Consider the following 16,369-nt stretch of genomic DNA (forward strand, 5'->3'; position numbering starts at 1 on the left):
TGTAAAAAAAACACCATTGCAGAAAGCAGCAGACTTACCTGTGGTTTGGGAGTTCCAGGTGAATTGGCGGAAGCCATTGCCTACATACCCCGTCCTACCAGCTGTCTGAACGTAAATAAATCACGCATTACTTGCTCCGCCCCTAACCCCCACCCTTCTAACAATGAGAGAAAAACACACTGTAATACAGAAAATATTAAATTAATATAAGAAAATTATTTGGTGCCATGGTGCCAATTCAACTTTTTCCTATACAAGTGTTCCAATACCATTGTTTCCTTTTTCAGTTCAGGTTTTGTTTTCGCCCAACTTTATTTTCAATGCCAAAATTTAAAATCACCATTCTAGAACGCTATAAGTACTCATAGATAGATACTACATCCACACTAGCTGGATCGTCATCTTCACATTATGTCCACTGGATGGCGCCAAAGCCCAATTGTCACAGGTTGGACAAAGGCACAGACAACTCCAGCACAGACAGGGAGACAGGGGCCTTTTTGGTCCACGCCTTTTGAACATTGTTTGACAGTTAAGCAGCTCCAGGGGCCTGAGTCTGTCAGACGATTAATGATGAAAGTAAGATGAGGTGTTCCTTTCCCTGAGTCACACATACGTGCCAATATATGCTGAACTAAGAGTTTGAGTGACATTAAAAAGCAGTAGATGAGGAAATGAGAGTTCCCTGCTAACAAGATTTTTAGACAGGTCTGGAGTTCAGGAAACAAAACACAGATCATTACAGGTCATAATAGTTTGGGTGTTTTCAAACCTGTTCTTCAATCATCACCTGTTTGTCTGTCTTCTCACACAACACCCGCATCACCTGATGTGACATTTTTGATGATTAGTTTTGTATGAATGCCTTAAAATAGTAGCAGGTGTGTTGTGAGTTGTTACATGTATAATTATAATACACGGACAGTTGTGGTGGTGTTACTATTGTTGGCGTTAGAAAATAAAAACATTTGTACACTAGTGCCAGGGTTACCTGAATCATGGGTGTTGCTGCTTTTGCATTTCAGGTTCCTTGTTTATCTATAATCGACTCAAATTCCACTGAGGCCTGGCATCATGGAAGGATTAATTTTATACCATACAAACAGTGCCATGATGGAGCCCAAAGGAAGCAGTGTTAAGCTTTTCTGTTCTTTTTCTGTCCAACGCCCAATGAGCACTTTTTGTTTTGATGCTTAATACATTTTGCTGCTAATACCTTTGTGGCAAGTAAAATTCAACACTTCAACAAATTCAGGACTTTTACTTGTAATGGAGTATTTTTATAAAGTGATTTTGCTTGTTTTAGTTCAGTAAAAGCTCTCAGTACTCATTCACAAATGCTATATGAGTTGTATGAATGGACTCTTGTACAGATATGTGATCATTCAAATTTTTTATATAAAATGTAATCCAGGCATTACATTTCCCCAAACATACTCTAACGAACAGGAAATAGCTGTATATCAAGGTGATTTTTCTGAGAAAAAGTTTGACTAGTCAGAGTAGAACAAAACCTGTCTCATAGAGTGAAGGGTGGACCAGTTTCCTCTGGTTTACGCCCCTGCTGTCAGTGTCTTTGAGAGTCCTTTATGTGATGTTTTGATGTGGAATTAACAATCACTCTCAAAGAAAAAAACTGTTGTTTTTCTGGCCACACCCAAACCTTACGTGACCTGCAATGATCAAAATGTAAGATAGCATGACATGACAAGTACATACAACACAAACACACCCCCTTATATGGCTCCTTATAAATACAGAGTGAACACACGTTTGACACAAGTCGGTTTCCTCTCTGCACCAGGTATGTAGTGGCTATTCTCGATTATTTGTAATGACTGCTAGGAACCTAATGATTCGAATTTTAATATCCTTTTCCCATTTTTTATTCTTCCAGGAAAATACTTTCTACTGCACTTGTCAACAAGACAAAATGAGTGACCGTAAGGCTCTTTGATTAATTGTTATATTTTCAAAGACACCTGTGGAACAGCACAAAAGTTTGGTTCCCAGGAATTCAAATATTTCACACAACTGCAGATGAGTTAAGGGGAAAAAAGCACTAAAAAAATGCTAAAAAAAAAAAAAAAAAAATTCAGGTCAAAAGGTCTGATCAACACAGGGAATGCCCTGTGTTGATCAGACCTTTTTCCATTCCACGCTGCAGTATTGGCTTAAATTCAACAAAGATTGTAGGTGTTTTTCACAACTGCCCATTTGCAAATTCTTTTGACACATTTCATTTTAGTTAGTGTGTGATTGCTCTATTAATTTGCACATTTTTAACTTTGTTTTTTGTCTTCCTATCACAGAAGGCAAAGCGGTGAGTCAGTTTTGTTTCCTTACAGTGCTTTAGACCTGTGACTAACTGCATGATACGTGTGCTTATGAAGCTATTTCCCTCTATTAGGAGGAGAGGGGAAAGAAGTCAGATGAGGAGGAAAGCTCTGGGTCTGAGTCAGAGGGAGTAAGTCACTTTGTTTTTTTTTTATGTGTGCTAACTGGCTGATTCAGTAATTTTGTAGCACCCTTGAGTTAATTTCCCATTATCTTTTATAGGAAGGAGGAATGGGGAAAAAGGTAATGCTTTTATAAGCTTTTTGAATTAAAATTATACAGCCATTTATTTGTCTGTCTTTTCGAAAATAGAGTCGGCCATTTTTCTTATTGTTGTTTACAGGGAAAAGGAAAAGGGAAAAACAGAGGCAAGGGAGGACAAGGACAAGGACAAGGACAAGGACAAGGACAAGGACAAGGACGTGGACAAGAAATGCGTGGTGGTGGTCGTCCGTGATGAAGAAATCCTTCAATTACCATTCTGTGATAATGATTGTACAGAATTAAATATATCTGTAATAAACTAATCCAGAAATAAGCAAGACTGGTTTATTGTTTCACGTCAGTGACAGACCCTATATTAACACATTTATCCAAAACAGATGCATGTGATCTTTTATAGTTCATTGTCTTAGGTACATAATGTAATTGTTTAATTTCTATTGGCCTCTATAATTTGAAGGTAAACATGAGTATTTCTGGTTAATCCACAAACATAATACCTTTCTCTTCACAATATACTGCTCAGTGGCAGTTGCAGAGATCCAACCTTTAAAATTAGACTGTTTCTATCTATCAGTTAATATATTTCAGCTGAAGATCATATGCATACAAAATTGTTCCTTACAGGTCAATGACTGTGTCTTGGTTCACTGATTCCCCTTATTCCACCCCATGGCACTGTATGTGTCACATCTTTGAGTGTGCCTCTGAACACTCAAGTGAACAACAGCACATTGGTTTCCATAGTGATGCGATGACTGATGAGTTTATCTTGAAATTCATTAGAGAAGTTGTTTCCTAATTGATATGTGAAATAAAAATGCATTTAGCTGGAAAACATTTTTTCTTCATTCAGGTGTTTCAACAAGTCACAATGTCTCATTCAACATTTGTGCTGTGGAAAGAAAAAGTTGCTGTGATCACGCTCACCTTCATTACTATTGAATGGATGCTTCAGCAATCATCACTCACTATCTAGAGATCAACAAATGTATAGTAAGCACAACAACTCAATATGTACTCTGATATTTACTACTAAATATTCAAAGATTGAGTTGTCACATACTCAGATTTAAATATGTGCAGTAAAGAGGAGGTACATTCTTAAGGACGCACTCAAAGGCTACTGTGAGATAATTATTAAAATTTGAGTAAAAATCAGGATTGACGTAAATAAATATAAAGGATAACACGTATTTTAAAAATATATAAATATATAATATAATATTTGTAGCCAGACTACAATTAAAAAATGAAATTGTACATGCTCAGAAACAGATACTCTGGACATAATATGATAAAAATAATCTTGACTGCAGACAAAGGCATGGAGGTAGCAGAATAGTAAGAAAAAATGCTCAACAAATACAGTAAAAAAAAAAATTGTAATCTCCAAAAATTGTAAAGAAGACTTTATTTGATCTTTTTCCGACAGAAAAGTCGAAATCACTGACTTACAACATCATGACAGTTCATTTTCACAGCAGTGCAGATCCAGCAGTTAGACAGAGTTAGAAAAGTCAGTTAGAATACAGGACAGTAAAATAGGACATTTGACAGGTATTAGTCACAATATTGCTCAAGTACCGCCTCACGATTGTATGCCTCCGCCAACCAGACAAGTTACAGGAAATATGATCACAATCTCCTCTTCCTGAGTTACAGTGTTGAATAATGGGACGTTATGATGTCACAGTTAAGTTGACCTTTGACAATTTCGATATGAAATATCATAATTTTATCCTATTGGACATTTGCGTTAGTGTGTAATAATTAGCACAGGAATTCTTGCGTTATGGCCAAAAACATGTTTCGTGAGATCACAGTGACCTTGACCTTTGACGACCAAATTCTAATCAATTCATCGTAGAGTCCAAGTGACATGTTTATGCCAGATATGGCAATGAAATTCCCTCTGGGCGTTCCTGAGACATTGCATTTATAGAATGTGAGGTCACCGTCACTTTGAACTTTAACCTTTGACCTCCAAAATATAAACACTTGATCTTTGAGTCCAATTGAATGTTTGTGCCAAATTTGAAGGGATGCCCTTGAGTGGTTCTTGAGATATTGCATTCATGGGAATGGTATGTAGATACAGACAACCCAAAAACATAACGCCCTGCTGTTGCTGGTGTGTTGGAATAATCATTAAACCTTTTGTAAAGCCCCTTTATTTTTATGTTAAGACTTGTTGAAGACAGTGGCCTGGAGGCGATGGCCTCGTGTAGTGCATACAAAACATACGAGTAGTAAATACTAGTCTTTTGGAGTTTTGGAAAGGGAAAATACAAGTCGGGCTTGTTTATGCACAGTGAGCAAAGTAACTTAAAGATCTGTCAACAGAATACTTTCCCCTTGCGAAAAGTCTATCACAGATTTTCAATCTCTGGGGAATGAATGGTCCTGTGATTAATTAAGCTGCTTGATTTGCCCATCAGCCGCCCTCTGGGCAAAGCAAATCAATTATTTACAGATGTCAGTGTCTGAGTGAAAAACAACAAAGAAAAAGCACCAGCAGACGAGCTTGAGGCACTTCCAGTTATCAGTCCATCATATTTCATTAAGGCTCAGTAGGGGAGGGGCGCTGGGCCACAACTATACACTGAGGAAAAGAGGAAACAGAAAGGGCAATATACAGTCATGATCTGTGACCACCAACTGTGAGATTTATACATGTACATCTTAACTAGCTCCCTTACCATCGTACAGTCCTGTTTTAGAAGAGCCCATTGACCTGTTCAGTCTCAGGGTCCAGGTCAATATCATAGAAACAAGGCCTGGTGGGCAGACCAGGGATCGTGGGCATCTAGGATAAAGACACAGACAGAGAAAATCGTTTAAATGACAAACACTGTCAAGGAAAACACTGAGCAGTCATTGTACTCGTACACTGTACACACAAAGAATGCAAGCTGAAAAATCTACTACTACTCTCACAATCTACTTTTATGATTTTCAAGTGATGACATGTAGAGTGATTTCATTATCAGTGCTGTTTAATGAAGAATGAAACCATTATTTCTACAGTAATGTTAGGGTAAGTGGTTTGCAGCTGAGCCTTCTGCAGACACAGCAGATGGAAAATTACACAGATAAACAAAAACACAAATGTAATGTTTTGCAGGGTGTCACTTGATCATGTATGGATTCAGCCATTTACCTTCTACACTACACAGTATGAACACACTGTTTATGGGTTTGCAACAGTGTGCGATGTCATGTGTTTGTTATCTAAACGAAAAGAATCAGACAGTTGAGTTGAGTGCTACAAGTGTTGTATGAGCAGGGTACTGCTCCATAAGAAAGACAAATTAATGGGGAAAAAAAAAAAGTGTAAATGTGAGCCTACCGTGCCAACCAGTGGGAACAGAAAGCCAGCACCCACACTGGCTCGGATGTCTCGGATTGGCAGGACGAACCCTTTGGGCACACCCTTCTTGTCTGCCTCATGTGAAAGCGACAGGTGAGTCTTTGCCATGCAGATTGGCAAATTGCCAAAACCCTGATGGCAGAAGAGGAAACAAAGGCCTATTCAACCATTCACCATCCAATTATAGACTCTCCACTGATGGCTGCAACCAAAAGAACAGCCCTGACAACACAGATGAAACAAAAACAAAAAAATTAACAGTTGCTGACCTGTTTGGTGTAGAGCTCCACCTTGTGTTGAGCATCTGGGAGAAGCTCAATATCATCTGCTCCGTAGATCTTCTGGGCAATTATTCGAATCTTATCAGCAATAGGGAGCTAAAGTGGAAGTAGAGATATACATATGGACATCAGTGTATGCCTGCAGACCAATGCCAAAACAGTAAAAATATACACCTTTTCTATCAAACTAATTCAAATACTACATTTTTATCCAACAATCGACTACAGCGAATCAAGGTTAGAGGCCATACCTCTAAATCATAGAGGAACTTAAAGTTGCTGGGGGCCCCGGAGGCCCTCTGGACAGCCTGACCGAGGGCCACCGCGCCAGCTCCGCCCTCGGCCCAGTGGGAGCATCGCACAGCCTCGAAGGCTCCGGCGGCTTTGGCCATGCTGCAGACCAAGTCCAGCTCAGCCTCAGTGTCTGTCCTGCAAGAGAGATCAGCACAAGAAAGGCGGGATAAATAGACATAGAAAAATCTACTACATGTCAATAATAAATGACACAATGACATTTACATCTTATTTATCACCTAATCTCTATACTGACATAATACATTTCGGCCTCAAGAAAGGTGATTACATCTTGATATGAAAAGGAAGTGAAAAAAGATTGACTGTGTCTTGATTCTGCTTTAAAAACCTACATTAATTCATTTTTGACCACTTGGGGGTAGCACAAACAAGCTGTAAACAACATTGTCATGTTTCCCCTTATGAGGTTGTTAACATGTTAGCCAACAGCTGCCTAAACATCCAGCAGATATGAAGCAACATTAGCATTAATTTGGAATCAAGTTTCTGCCCTTCTGATGGATGTAAGACCAATAGTCACTCTTGTTGAGCTCTATTTTTGCCATTTGAAGCTCAGGTAAAGACAGCAAAGTTGTGGCACAGAAATGAGTGGATCTGTCACTTTAAGTTGCCCTGTTCACATTACATATACTGCAATCATTTGACCAATGATTAATAATAATGTATTATTAAATAATAAATTAATAATAATGTAAAAAAATATTGATTTGTGCAGCTTTAAGTGAAATAAAAATGTCATCATCCATGACTTACTTGAAAGCATTGACAGCCACCACCACAGGCACACCAAAGTGCTGCGCATTCTCTATCTGTTTCCTCATGTTGCTGCAGCCCTTCTCCAGAAGCTCAAGGTTCTACATACAGGTACACACAAAACACACTTAAATAAGCTTACGAGCATGACGTTAAAAACAGCGATGTTCAGTTCACATATTGTATAGTGTATAACAACATTTTGCATTACCTCCTCCACATATTCCTTTGGCAGTGGCATCCCAGCAGTAACCTGTACAAAAAATGTGTTCAATGTTTCACTTCAATTAATACTTCCAACAACTCACACACCAAATTTTACACAAGCATGACCATTTATTATGACTCCTACAACTGCATGAATGAAGAAGTGAGAATATGAATGAGTTATTGCTTTGTGATATCAGCTCAGCAGGAAATGTGATTACACTCCCAGCGGGCCGCTGACAGAGGGTGAGACGCTGTTTTGTGCAAAGGAAATGCTTAAGGTGAATATGTGGATATTCACAACGGAGAAATGAGAATGTCATGTAAAATTACATATAAAAGCAACTGTGGTTTTTCCAATAAAGTCACTGACCTAATCATCTTGTTATTGAAATCATAAGGAAAACTCAAGCAAACTCACCGTTGGTCCTCCTCCGTGCATCTTCAGGGCTCGGACAGTAGCCACTAAAACAACCACATGTGGCCTTAGGCCTGAGTAGCGGCACTTGATGTTGAAGAATTTCTCCATGCCAATGTCAGCACCAAAACCAGCCTCGGTCACTGTTAGGGATAATTGGCAGAGGTTATAATTGGATAATTGGAGGTTTTGAGGTGAAGAGAAGAGTGTGGGGAATACAGAGTAACATCGATCATTTTAACAAAAACCAAAAGGTCTGAGCACATTACTCCCATTTTATCATCTCTTCACTGGCTCCCAGTAAAACAAAGAATTGATTTTTAAAATACTTGTCATTGTTTTTAAATGTTTTAATGGTTTAGCTCCTTCCTATGTTTGTGACATGCTCACTAAATACACATCAAAGAGATCCCTTAGATCATCAGATCAAAGGTCTCCTCACTATACCAAGAATCAACTCTAAATCAGCTCATGGTGCCGTCAGTCATTATGGTCCTCCTCTCTGGAATTCTTTACCATATGAATTACGGTCTGCTACAACAGTGTCTTCTTTTAAAAGTAAATTAAAAACATATCTATTTTCACAAGCTTCTAGTTAGGTTTGGTGTGAGTTACTATTATTATTGTTATTATTTCCCTTTTAGAATAATACCTTCCTATTGTGTATGTTTTTTGTGCTCTATGTTTTATTTATGTAATATTTTCTTATATGCTATTTTATATTTTGTTATCTATGATGTAGTCTTGCTTTAAAGCACATTGAGTTTACGCCTGCCGTATGAAATGTGCTATATAAATAAAACTAACTTGACTTACTGCAATATGATATCTGCTATGTCACTTTTACAGTCAGCATGTACAGTATAAACAAACCATCTACAGCAGTAGCAGCAGTGCAGCCCTGGATCACTGATCAGGCACAAAAAAGTTTTATATTTATATATATATATATATTAATGGTAACAGCTACCATAAAGCCATTTTCTCAGCTCACTTACCCACAAAGCCCTCAGGTCCAACCAGCTTCAAAGCTATTTTATCAGCCAGGATGGAGGAGTTGCCATGGGCGATGTTGGCAAAGGGGCCCGCATGGACAAACACAGGGGTTCCCTGTGGATGTATGTGATACAAAACCCATAACTCAAGGCATTGTCATCTCCCTGGCATACACGCAAGTTTGAATCACAAACAATTTAGCAAAAAAATAAACAGAACCGCTTAATAACCAACAACAGCAACCATCAGAACAACATTTGTAAAAAGACTGAACTGGAAGTTAGTGGGTATTTTTTTTTAAACTTTAAAGTTTAAATTCACATGTTCCTAAAAGATCTAAGTGCTACCATGCAACACTTTCTGGTTTGTAAATTTCTGTACAGATTAGTGTGTATGCTACACGTCACCCACCTCCAAAGTCTGCATCAGGTTTGGCTTTATCGCATCTTTCATCAACACAGTTAGAGCGCCACTCACACCCTGTAAAGCAAAACAGTAAATTATAGGAGCCTCGTTCCACATATACTTATATATAAGATCAGGCTATGAAGAAGGCTACAGAACACTGACCAGGTCCTCTGTGGTGATGGGCTGTCCGTTGCGGCTGGTGGCCACGACCATCTTGGCGAGACGCTGACGCATATCCTCCAGGCTGCTGGTGAGGGCCAGAACCGCCATGATTTCACTGGCCACCGTGATGTCGAACTGGGCCTGGAGGACAAAGGGAGCAGGGCACCGTAAATACATGTCTCCTTATCAATAACACAGTCGAGTTAAGTAGTGTGGAGTATTTTTTATTTTGCTCTGTCTAGGCTTAACTTTGCAATCCAATTGTTAAATCCACTATGTGCATAATCTGTATGTGATTACAGCTTCTATCTGAACTTCTATGTTGCATTGCTATTTGCTTTTTTGATCCTACCACTGGGGGGCACCAAAGTCAATCACTTTCTAATATTACACATAGAGACCTTTACTGAATGATAAATCATTTCTTTTTACCTCTCTTGTGTATCCCTTTTCAGTTGGAGACTGGCCGATGGTGATCTTCCTCAGGAATCGATCATTGGTATCCAACACTGAAGTGAAACACAAAGACCATATGAACATTAAATAAATTGTACATAAGGCTGGATCCAATATACAGCAGACATACTGAGGCACAAAACATCAAGAGTTTTGAGGCGTAGCAGATGTTCATACCTCTCTGCCAGGTGACAGAGCTTGGGTCAATGTCCAGGCGGGCAAAGCGGGTGATCTCTTCTTCAGTCAGAGTGGAGGGATCAGTCTTCTCTATGCCCAGTCTCTACACATATACAGGAAACATTAATATTAAAAGGTACACTTTATTAATTATTATTATTTTTGGTGGGATTTTTGTGCTTTTATTTGATAGGACAGTGGAGATAGACAGGAAATGCAGGGAAATGACATGTCGAACCAGTGACTTGCTGCTCAGTGCATCTGCGCCCATACGGTATGCGCCCTAACAACTCGGCTGTCCAGTCACCCCTAAAGGCGCACTTTAACATGGACTGAGAGTACAGTCGAAACCTACAAGTCTGGGTATAAAATCACTTACTTTCAGTCTGTTGATCTGGATGGGTGAAAACTTCCTTTGTCCTCCACTGAGCGGCACCAAGCGGTTGTACAGAGCCTACACAGAGAAAGACAATATTTTCAAAACATTAATTAACAGTGCATTTAAAAAAAAAGAAAGAAAGAAAACACACAACTGAAATAAAAGGTGAACCCACCTTGTCAGATTGTGTGGACTCGTGGAACATGCGGGCATCGATGGCAGCAGCCACTAAGTTGTTGGAAGCTGTGATGGCGTGAATGTCACCAGTGAGATGCAGGTTGAACTAAAATGAAGAGATTTAATTAAATTCTATATTTTCTTTGTATTCTTATGCAATCAGCATGGTTTCTAACTTCAAACAGCAGCGCAGTACCTCTTCCATTGGAATGACTTGAGAATATCCACCTCCTGCAGCACCACCTGCAGACAGAGGACAAAAGTACAGATACATGAACCAGGATAGGACTTTTAAAATGTATGTTTCAACATCTTGTAACCTGCAAGCTCTTACTGAGTGAACATTATTCCAAAGTTCACCTTTAATGCCAAAGGTGGGTCCCTGAGAAGGTTGTCGGACACATGCAAACACATTGACGTTCATGTGGGCTCCCAGGGCCTGCACCAGGCCGATGGTGGTCGTGCTCTTTCCCTCACCCAGAGGGGTGGGTGTGATGCTACGGACAGAAAATATTGTCAGCACTGATCATATCTGCTGCACATTAATATGTGTAACTTTAAAAGCAAAAGTTTGACAGTTTTGGAAACATGCTTTTTTGTCATCTGTTTATTATTACATACAAAAATTAAGGGAATTAATACATTTCCACCCCTGACATAAAACATAAAAAACAATAATGTTGTGAAACATGCTATAGTCCAGAGAAAAACAAACAGTACAGTAGTGCTGATAGCATACCCAGTGACCACCACATATTTGCCATCTGGTTGGCTCTGCAGGCGTTTGATGATATTCAGTTGGACCTTGGCCTTGGTCTTGCCATAGAGTTCCACCTCATCAGAGAGCAGGCCCACCTCTCTTGCTATACGGTCAATGTGCTTGGGCACACAGGAGCGAGAGATGACAATGTCACTGTTGGAGTGACAAAGACAACACACAAAATCTGAGCAAAAGGAAGAAACAGCAAGGACTTGAAGACAAAGAGCACATTCAGAGTTTTCTACGGGCTCCTCTTTCATGTGGTTTATTGAATTTAACAAACAGTTCAGCCCTTCAGTAACAATTAAAGAAACACATGACTAAGAAGAGGTCAGGTGAGGACACATACCTTGGCACGGGCTTCTGCAGGTTGAGTTTGGTGTAAGAAATGCTCCACTTCCCTGGTTGATGTCCCTCCAGGAAGCGCTTTGCACTCAGCACTGTGTTCTGTACACACACATACACAGGGTCAATCATTCTTTCCTTTAACGTGTGAATTAAGGAAATCTTAAACAATGCAATTTCAATTATTTTAACCTTACATCCTGTGTTCTCACAACATAAATGAAAATAAGAAAATCTAAGATCATTTAGCTGCAATAAAAATGATCTAATCGTGTATTAAAATGATAAGAAGCACTTAAAAGATAAGGCTGGTTGAATAAATACTATAACATATACAAAAGAACCAGACAATTTAAGGAAACTCAGCTTTAATTAATGGCCACATAGCATTTATTTCAGGATTAACTCTCCAAATGAACCTTACCGCCATCAGCATGGCAACAGTCATGGGTCCTACACCGCCAGGCACAGGGGTGATGAAGCCAGCCTGCTCCCGAGCTGAGGCGTAGTGGACGTCACCCACCACCCGCTTCCCACTGGCTTTAGTCTCATCTGAAAGAGACAGAGAGAAGTGTTAAATAAATACCACACGATTACCACCAGCATCTACTGATTCACTTAAAGAAAACTCCACGGTGCCATGACTCAAGCAGAAGAAAAAGAAAAGCCTCAGAAATAGTCAGACCTGGAATGTGGTTGATGCCACAGTCGATGACCACCGCTCCCTTCTTGATCCACTCTCCTTTCACCATCTCTGCTTTACCGATGCCGACAACCAAGATGTCTGCCTTTCCCACCTGGACATGAACAGTGATAGACACGAATGAATCAATGCATAAATTAATAACACTGTGCAACACTGATTCTGGCCGTTGGTTATTATACAACTTCTTTTTAGCTAAAGTCTAACTGATGCTCTGCTAGCACTGCTGTGAGACACACAACCGCTGATGGGTATTATGATGATATATGGGACTGTTCCTCTAGGTGGGGTGATGGTAACGCTGTTGTACCTCTCCAGCGAGATCAACAGTTTTAGAGTGGCAGGTGGTGACGGTGGCGTGGCTCCACAGCAGCAGGTCATGCATCGGCGCACCCACAATCTTACTGCGACCGATCACTACCGCTCTCTTCCCTGCCACAGACACACCTGCAGGGAAGCATTTAATCCATTGATTCATTCAGACCATGTGCAATTCTTGTTCTTTCTTTTAGGGTGTTATTTTCTGAATTTACCAGTCTGTCTGATCAGCTCCATGCAGCCATTTGGTGTGCAGGGGATAAAGCAGTCGCCCAGGTCCCCACGAGACAGCTTCCCTGCATTTATGCTGGTTAGCCTGCAAATGGACCGAAACACACAAGAATACATTAAATATCTTAAACTAACAATGTCTACAGATCTAAAGGTATCCAAGCTACGAAACACACGACCTTGTTCCAAATAGATAGAAAAAAATCCTTAAAGATGATCTTTAGTTTACGTGTGCTCTTACCCGTCGACATCCTTCTCTGGGGCCACAGCGTTGGTGACCTTCTCTGTGTCGATCTTGTGAACTGAGTCTAAGGGCAGCTGCACGATGAGGCCGTGGACAGACGAGTTCTCATTCACCTCTGTGATACTGTGAAGAATCTACAGAGAGACAGATGCCTTTACACTCCCTGAGCTGTATTAAGCACTGAAACAAAATCAGGGGATGGATGTTTAACTGTATAAACCTGTCCTCACCTCCTCTTCTGTTGCCGTCTTGGGAAGTCTCATATGTGTGGCATGAATACCAATCTGCATTAAAAAGAGAGGTTTAAGCCTAAAGCTGGGATTGACTGCTACAACGTACAGCACAATTATAGTTTACATATTGCATGTAAATGTCTTCTATACCAAAAAATAATTACCTCTGTTGCTGCCTTCAACTTCATGCTGATGTACAAATTTGAATCATCACGGTCTCCAACCTGCAAAAATGTGTGGCATCACTTTGCCTGTCTGTATGAAGGAACGGGCCTTCTGCCATAAAGATGGAGCAATGACCCATGATTAATCCCATCATGCACTTACCTGCAAGACCACCAGACCAGGTCTGAAGTTGGGGTCTTGAAGCTTCATCTGCTCCACATCCTTCTTCAGACGCTCCCTCACCTGCCTGAGAACACAAAACAATGGAATAAAACCTTACCGAGTTGTTTATCTCTGTGGATGCAGTATTATAAAAAGGGATGGGTTAGGACCGCATAGCACTAAAGCCACAAACATAAACCCATTTCCTTTCCTTCCAATGGTTACAATACATGCCATCTGGTTATCTCATTGTGAATCTGGTTATCATTTTCCCCTCACCAGCCATGAATCCTGGCACATGCAAAACCAGGACATCAGATAGACACTTCAAGAGATGTGTGTTATCTTTGCCTTTGTTTTGTCTTTATTCTTTTAATGGCATGGAGGCCGGGGCACATTCCAATACTTTGTCTCAGCTGTGGCTTATCACATCACTCAACACAAAGTCAACTGAACCAATCAAAGGCAAAACCAGGCAACAGTGATACAAAGTTAACTGGACTTTAGGAATTAATTCATAGGAATTATAAACATTTTAAGATGTCATGTCTGTCAACCCTTGGAATACTATTCATACAATCAATCACACTACTAATCTGCTTTATTTATCTCATCCACTGAGGATGAGAATGACAACAGAGTCACACAGAAAGCTCTAATGATAGACTGACCTTTGTGCATCACATGAACTTCATTTGCAGAGATGATGAAATGCACTATGTGAGTGATTATAAATGCGTGACACAATGGAGTGACACCAATTTGAACTTCCTTTTAAGTAATGTTTTTGCCCCAGTGACCTTTCAAGGAATTGTGTTTTATACTCAAACAGTTTTTTTGTCCAAAATAACTATAGTATGTTTAGTGATAACCTTGATCAAAACAGAGGACGATCGTAATGTCTTCATGCCCCATTTACAACATCGAATATTGCAAAGGCAACTACATCTTTGCCTTTCTACAAGCTATGATGCAAAGAAAAAAAATGAAACAGTATACATTTGTATAATTTAGTTTTTTTAGGTACATTATTTTCCACACAACCTGCACCATGTTGCTTTTTATTTATTCGCCAAGGAGAAAATAGAAATCCCAGATGTCATAAAACCAATCATAGAATATTGTATCATAATAAGAATCCTTATCACAATGATAGCTGATAAAACAATTCCCGGTCACTGATCAACCAGTGCCATTATCCTCCAAACTACACTCCTGAAAGAAAGAGCCAGTTTCAGTCAATGTAGGTCACTTGTCCATCATAATTAATAGTATGTCAGTTTTTGTCCAGCTACAGAGAGGCTGTACACACAATTTGTGTTGCATAAAATAATTGAACTAATGAGTACTGTGAGGGGCAGCTAACAGGGTACGGGCTGTCATGTCTTGTGACAAGCACATGCAACTACATGTCCAGCACTTTTCAAGTGAGGGGGCGGTTTTGTCTCTCAGGCAAATATATCTGGACCTGCCAAACCTTTTGTTAATAGGCAATAAGCAGTTAGGATTTATTCAAACTTTGAACTATAAAAAACACAAGGAAACGATTTGCAAATTGAACTGAAACATTTAAAAGGGAGTCAAATGAAGAGTTGTAAATAAAAAAAAGTTAGTTTGGGGTTTCTGAGTTTCACAAGTTTATGTCAGGCTCACCAAGTCCCTGGACCTAGAGGGCAAAGATCATATCACAACCCCACACACAGCTTCTTACATAATACTGCAGGATTTACAATCATTCATTCCAATGTTTTCAATTAACCAACTTTATGGATTACCACCAAATTACAACTTTGACTATCATAAATCAGCCAATACATTTAGGCTGAGCTACATACCTGTCAGCAAACAAGTCTCCCATGCAGCTTGAGAAAGTCCACTGTGATTTATCAGCTGGTTTTCCACAAATATCAGGGAAGACTGCTGGCACACTTCATTCACGTGGCCAGCACCATGTACAACCATATCAAACTACATTTTGAAATTATTTTCTTTCGTCAACCCGGACAAGATCAGTTTCTTGAAATATAAAACCTGCATTTATAGTTGGATTAAGCACAGGAGTTGTTCATGACTCATGCAACGTAAATTTTTAAGTTAATGTAACTCAGGTGGCTAGTTAGCTGCGTAGTTAGCCACTACAAAGACACGTTTCGTTACACCTATTGGGTTGCATGCATAAACGTGCAGGATAAATTTTGATACTTACGCTGAAACCTCTTTCCCACGTATGATTTGAGCGGACATCTTCTGACCCTTGAAGTCTGTGCTCTGAGTTGCTGGTGGCTCCTGCACACTGTACGCCTGACAAAAAGAGGAGCGCGGAGACTGCTTCCAAAAACTAAAGTTTTTTTCTAAAAACGTTGGAAATTAATGTGGTGCGCAGGCTCCATTCAAAGGTGCAGCACTACCGCTGAAAATCAGCGTATTAACTTTTAGGAATAGCGTCTGGCACCTAGAATGTAGCCCCGCCAGTGGAGATGACAGCAGAGGGGGAGGGTCTATCTGCACACGGTCAAATCTGGGAGCCAATCATATATCTTTTTTAAA

The 16,369-nt window shown here is 39.8% G+C and overlaps 1 protein-coding gene and 1 long non-coding RNA gene across 2 annotated transcripts; one reads left to right on the top strand and one right to left on the bottom strand.

Moving 5' to 3' along the window:
- Window positions 1-1,760: 1,760 nt before the first annotated feature.
- Window positions 1,761-2,875, top strand: LOC111226104. The gene is made up of 6 exons (XR_002665289.1): window positions 1,761-1,804; window positions 1,898-1,943; window positions 2,313-2,323; window positions 2,411-2,467; window positions 2,560-2,580; window positions 2,681-2,875. It is a non-coding gene; the product is annotated as an uncharacterized LOC111226104 (long non-coding RNA).
- Window positions 2,876-3,956: 1,081 nt separating this feature from the next.
- Window positions 3,957-16,187, bottom strand: LOC111225814 (C-1-tetrahydrofolate synthase, cytoplasmic-like). The gene is made up of 28 exons (XM_022750845.1): window positions 16,029-16,187; window positions 13,823-13,907; window positions 13,660-13,719; window positions 13,493-13,546; window positions 13,260-13,396; window positions 13,003-13,103; window positions 12,780-12,916; window positions 12,452-12,563; window positions 12,191-12,318; window positions 11,771-11,868; window positions 11,401-11,574; window positions 11,022-11,158; window positions 10,858-10,904; window positions 10,660-10,767; window positions 10,485-10,559; window positions 10,106-10,208; window positions 9,905-9,981; window positions 9,473-9,613; window positions 9,314-9,382; window positions 8,905-9,016; window positions 7,910-8,049; window positions 7,493-7,534; window positions 7,282-7,382; window positions 6,465-6,642; window positions 6,202-6,309; window positions 5,912-6,064; window positions 5,262-5,368; window positions 3,957-5,164 (listed from the first exon to the last, which is right to left on the bottom strand). Exons 1-27 carry the CDS (start codon window positions 16,064-16,066, stop codon window positions 5,279-5,281), a joined length of 2,805 nt encoding a protein of 934 aa, XP_022606566.1. The 5' UTR covers window positions 16,067-16,187; the 3' UTR covers window positions 3,957-5,164; window positions 5,262-5,278.
- Window positions 16,188-16,369: the final 182 nt, after the last annotated feature.

This window comes from Seriola dumerili, unplaced genomic scaffold (assembly GCF_002260705.1).
Source record: "Seriola dumerili isolate Sdu_G_001 unplaced genomic scaffold, Sdu_1.0 BDQW01000149.1, whole genome shotgun sequence".
Taxonomy (NCBI): Eukaryota; Metazoa; Chordata; class Actinopteri; order Carangiformes; family Carangidae; genus Seriola; species Seriola dumerili.

Bases quoted from the DNA above. Each gene is read 5' to 3' on its own strand.
- LOC111225814 (XM_022750845.1), bottom strand. From the start codon at position 16,066: ATGTCCGCTCAAATCATACGTGGGAAAGAGGTTTCAGC. The intron at 8,050-8,904 runs GTAAGTGAGCTG...TATCCCTAACAG, and splicing joins TGGACCTGAGGGCTTTGTGG to TGACCGAGGCTGGTTTTGGT. The intron at 5,369-5,911 runs GTAGGCTCACAT...TCTTTATCCTAG, and splicing joins TGTTCCCACTGGTTGGCACG to ATGCCCACGATCCCTGGTCT.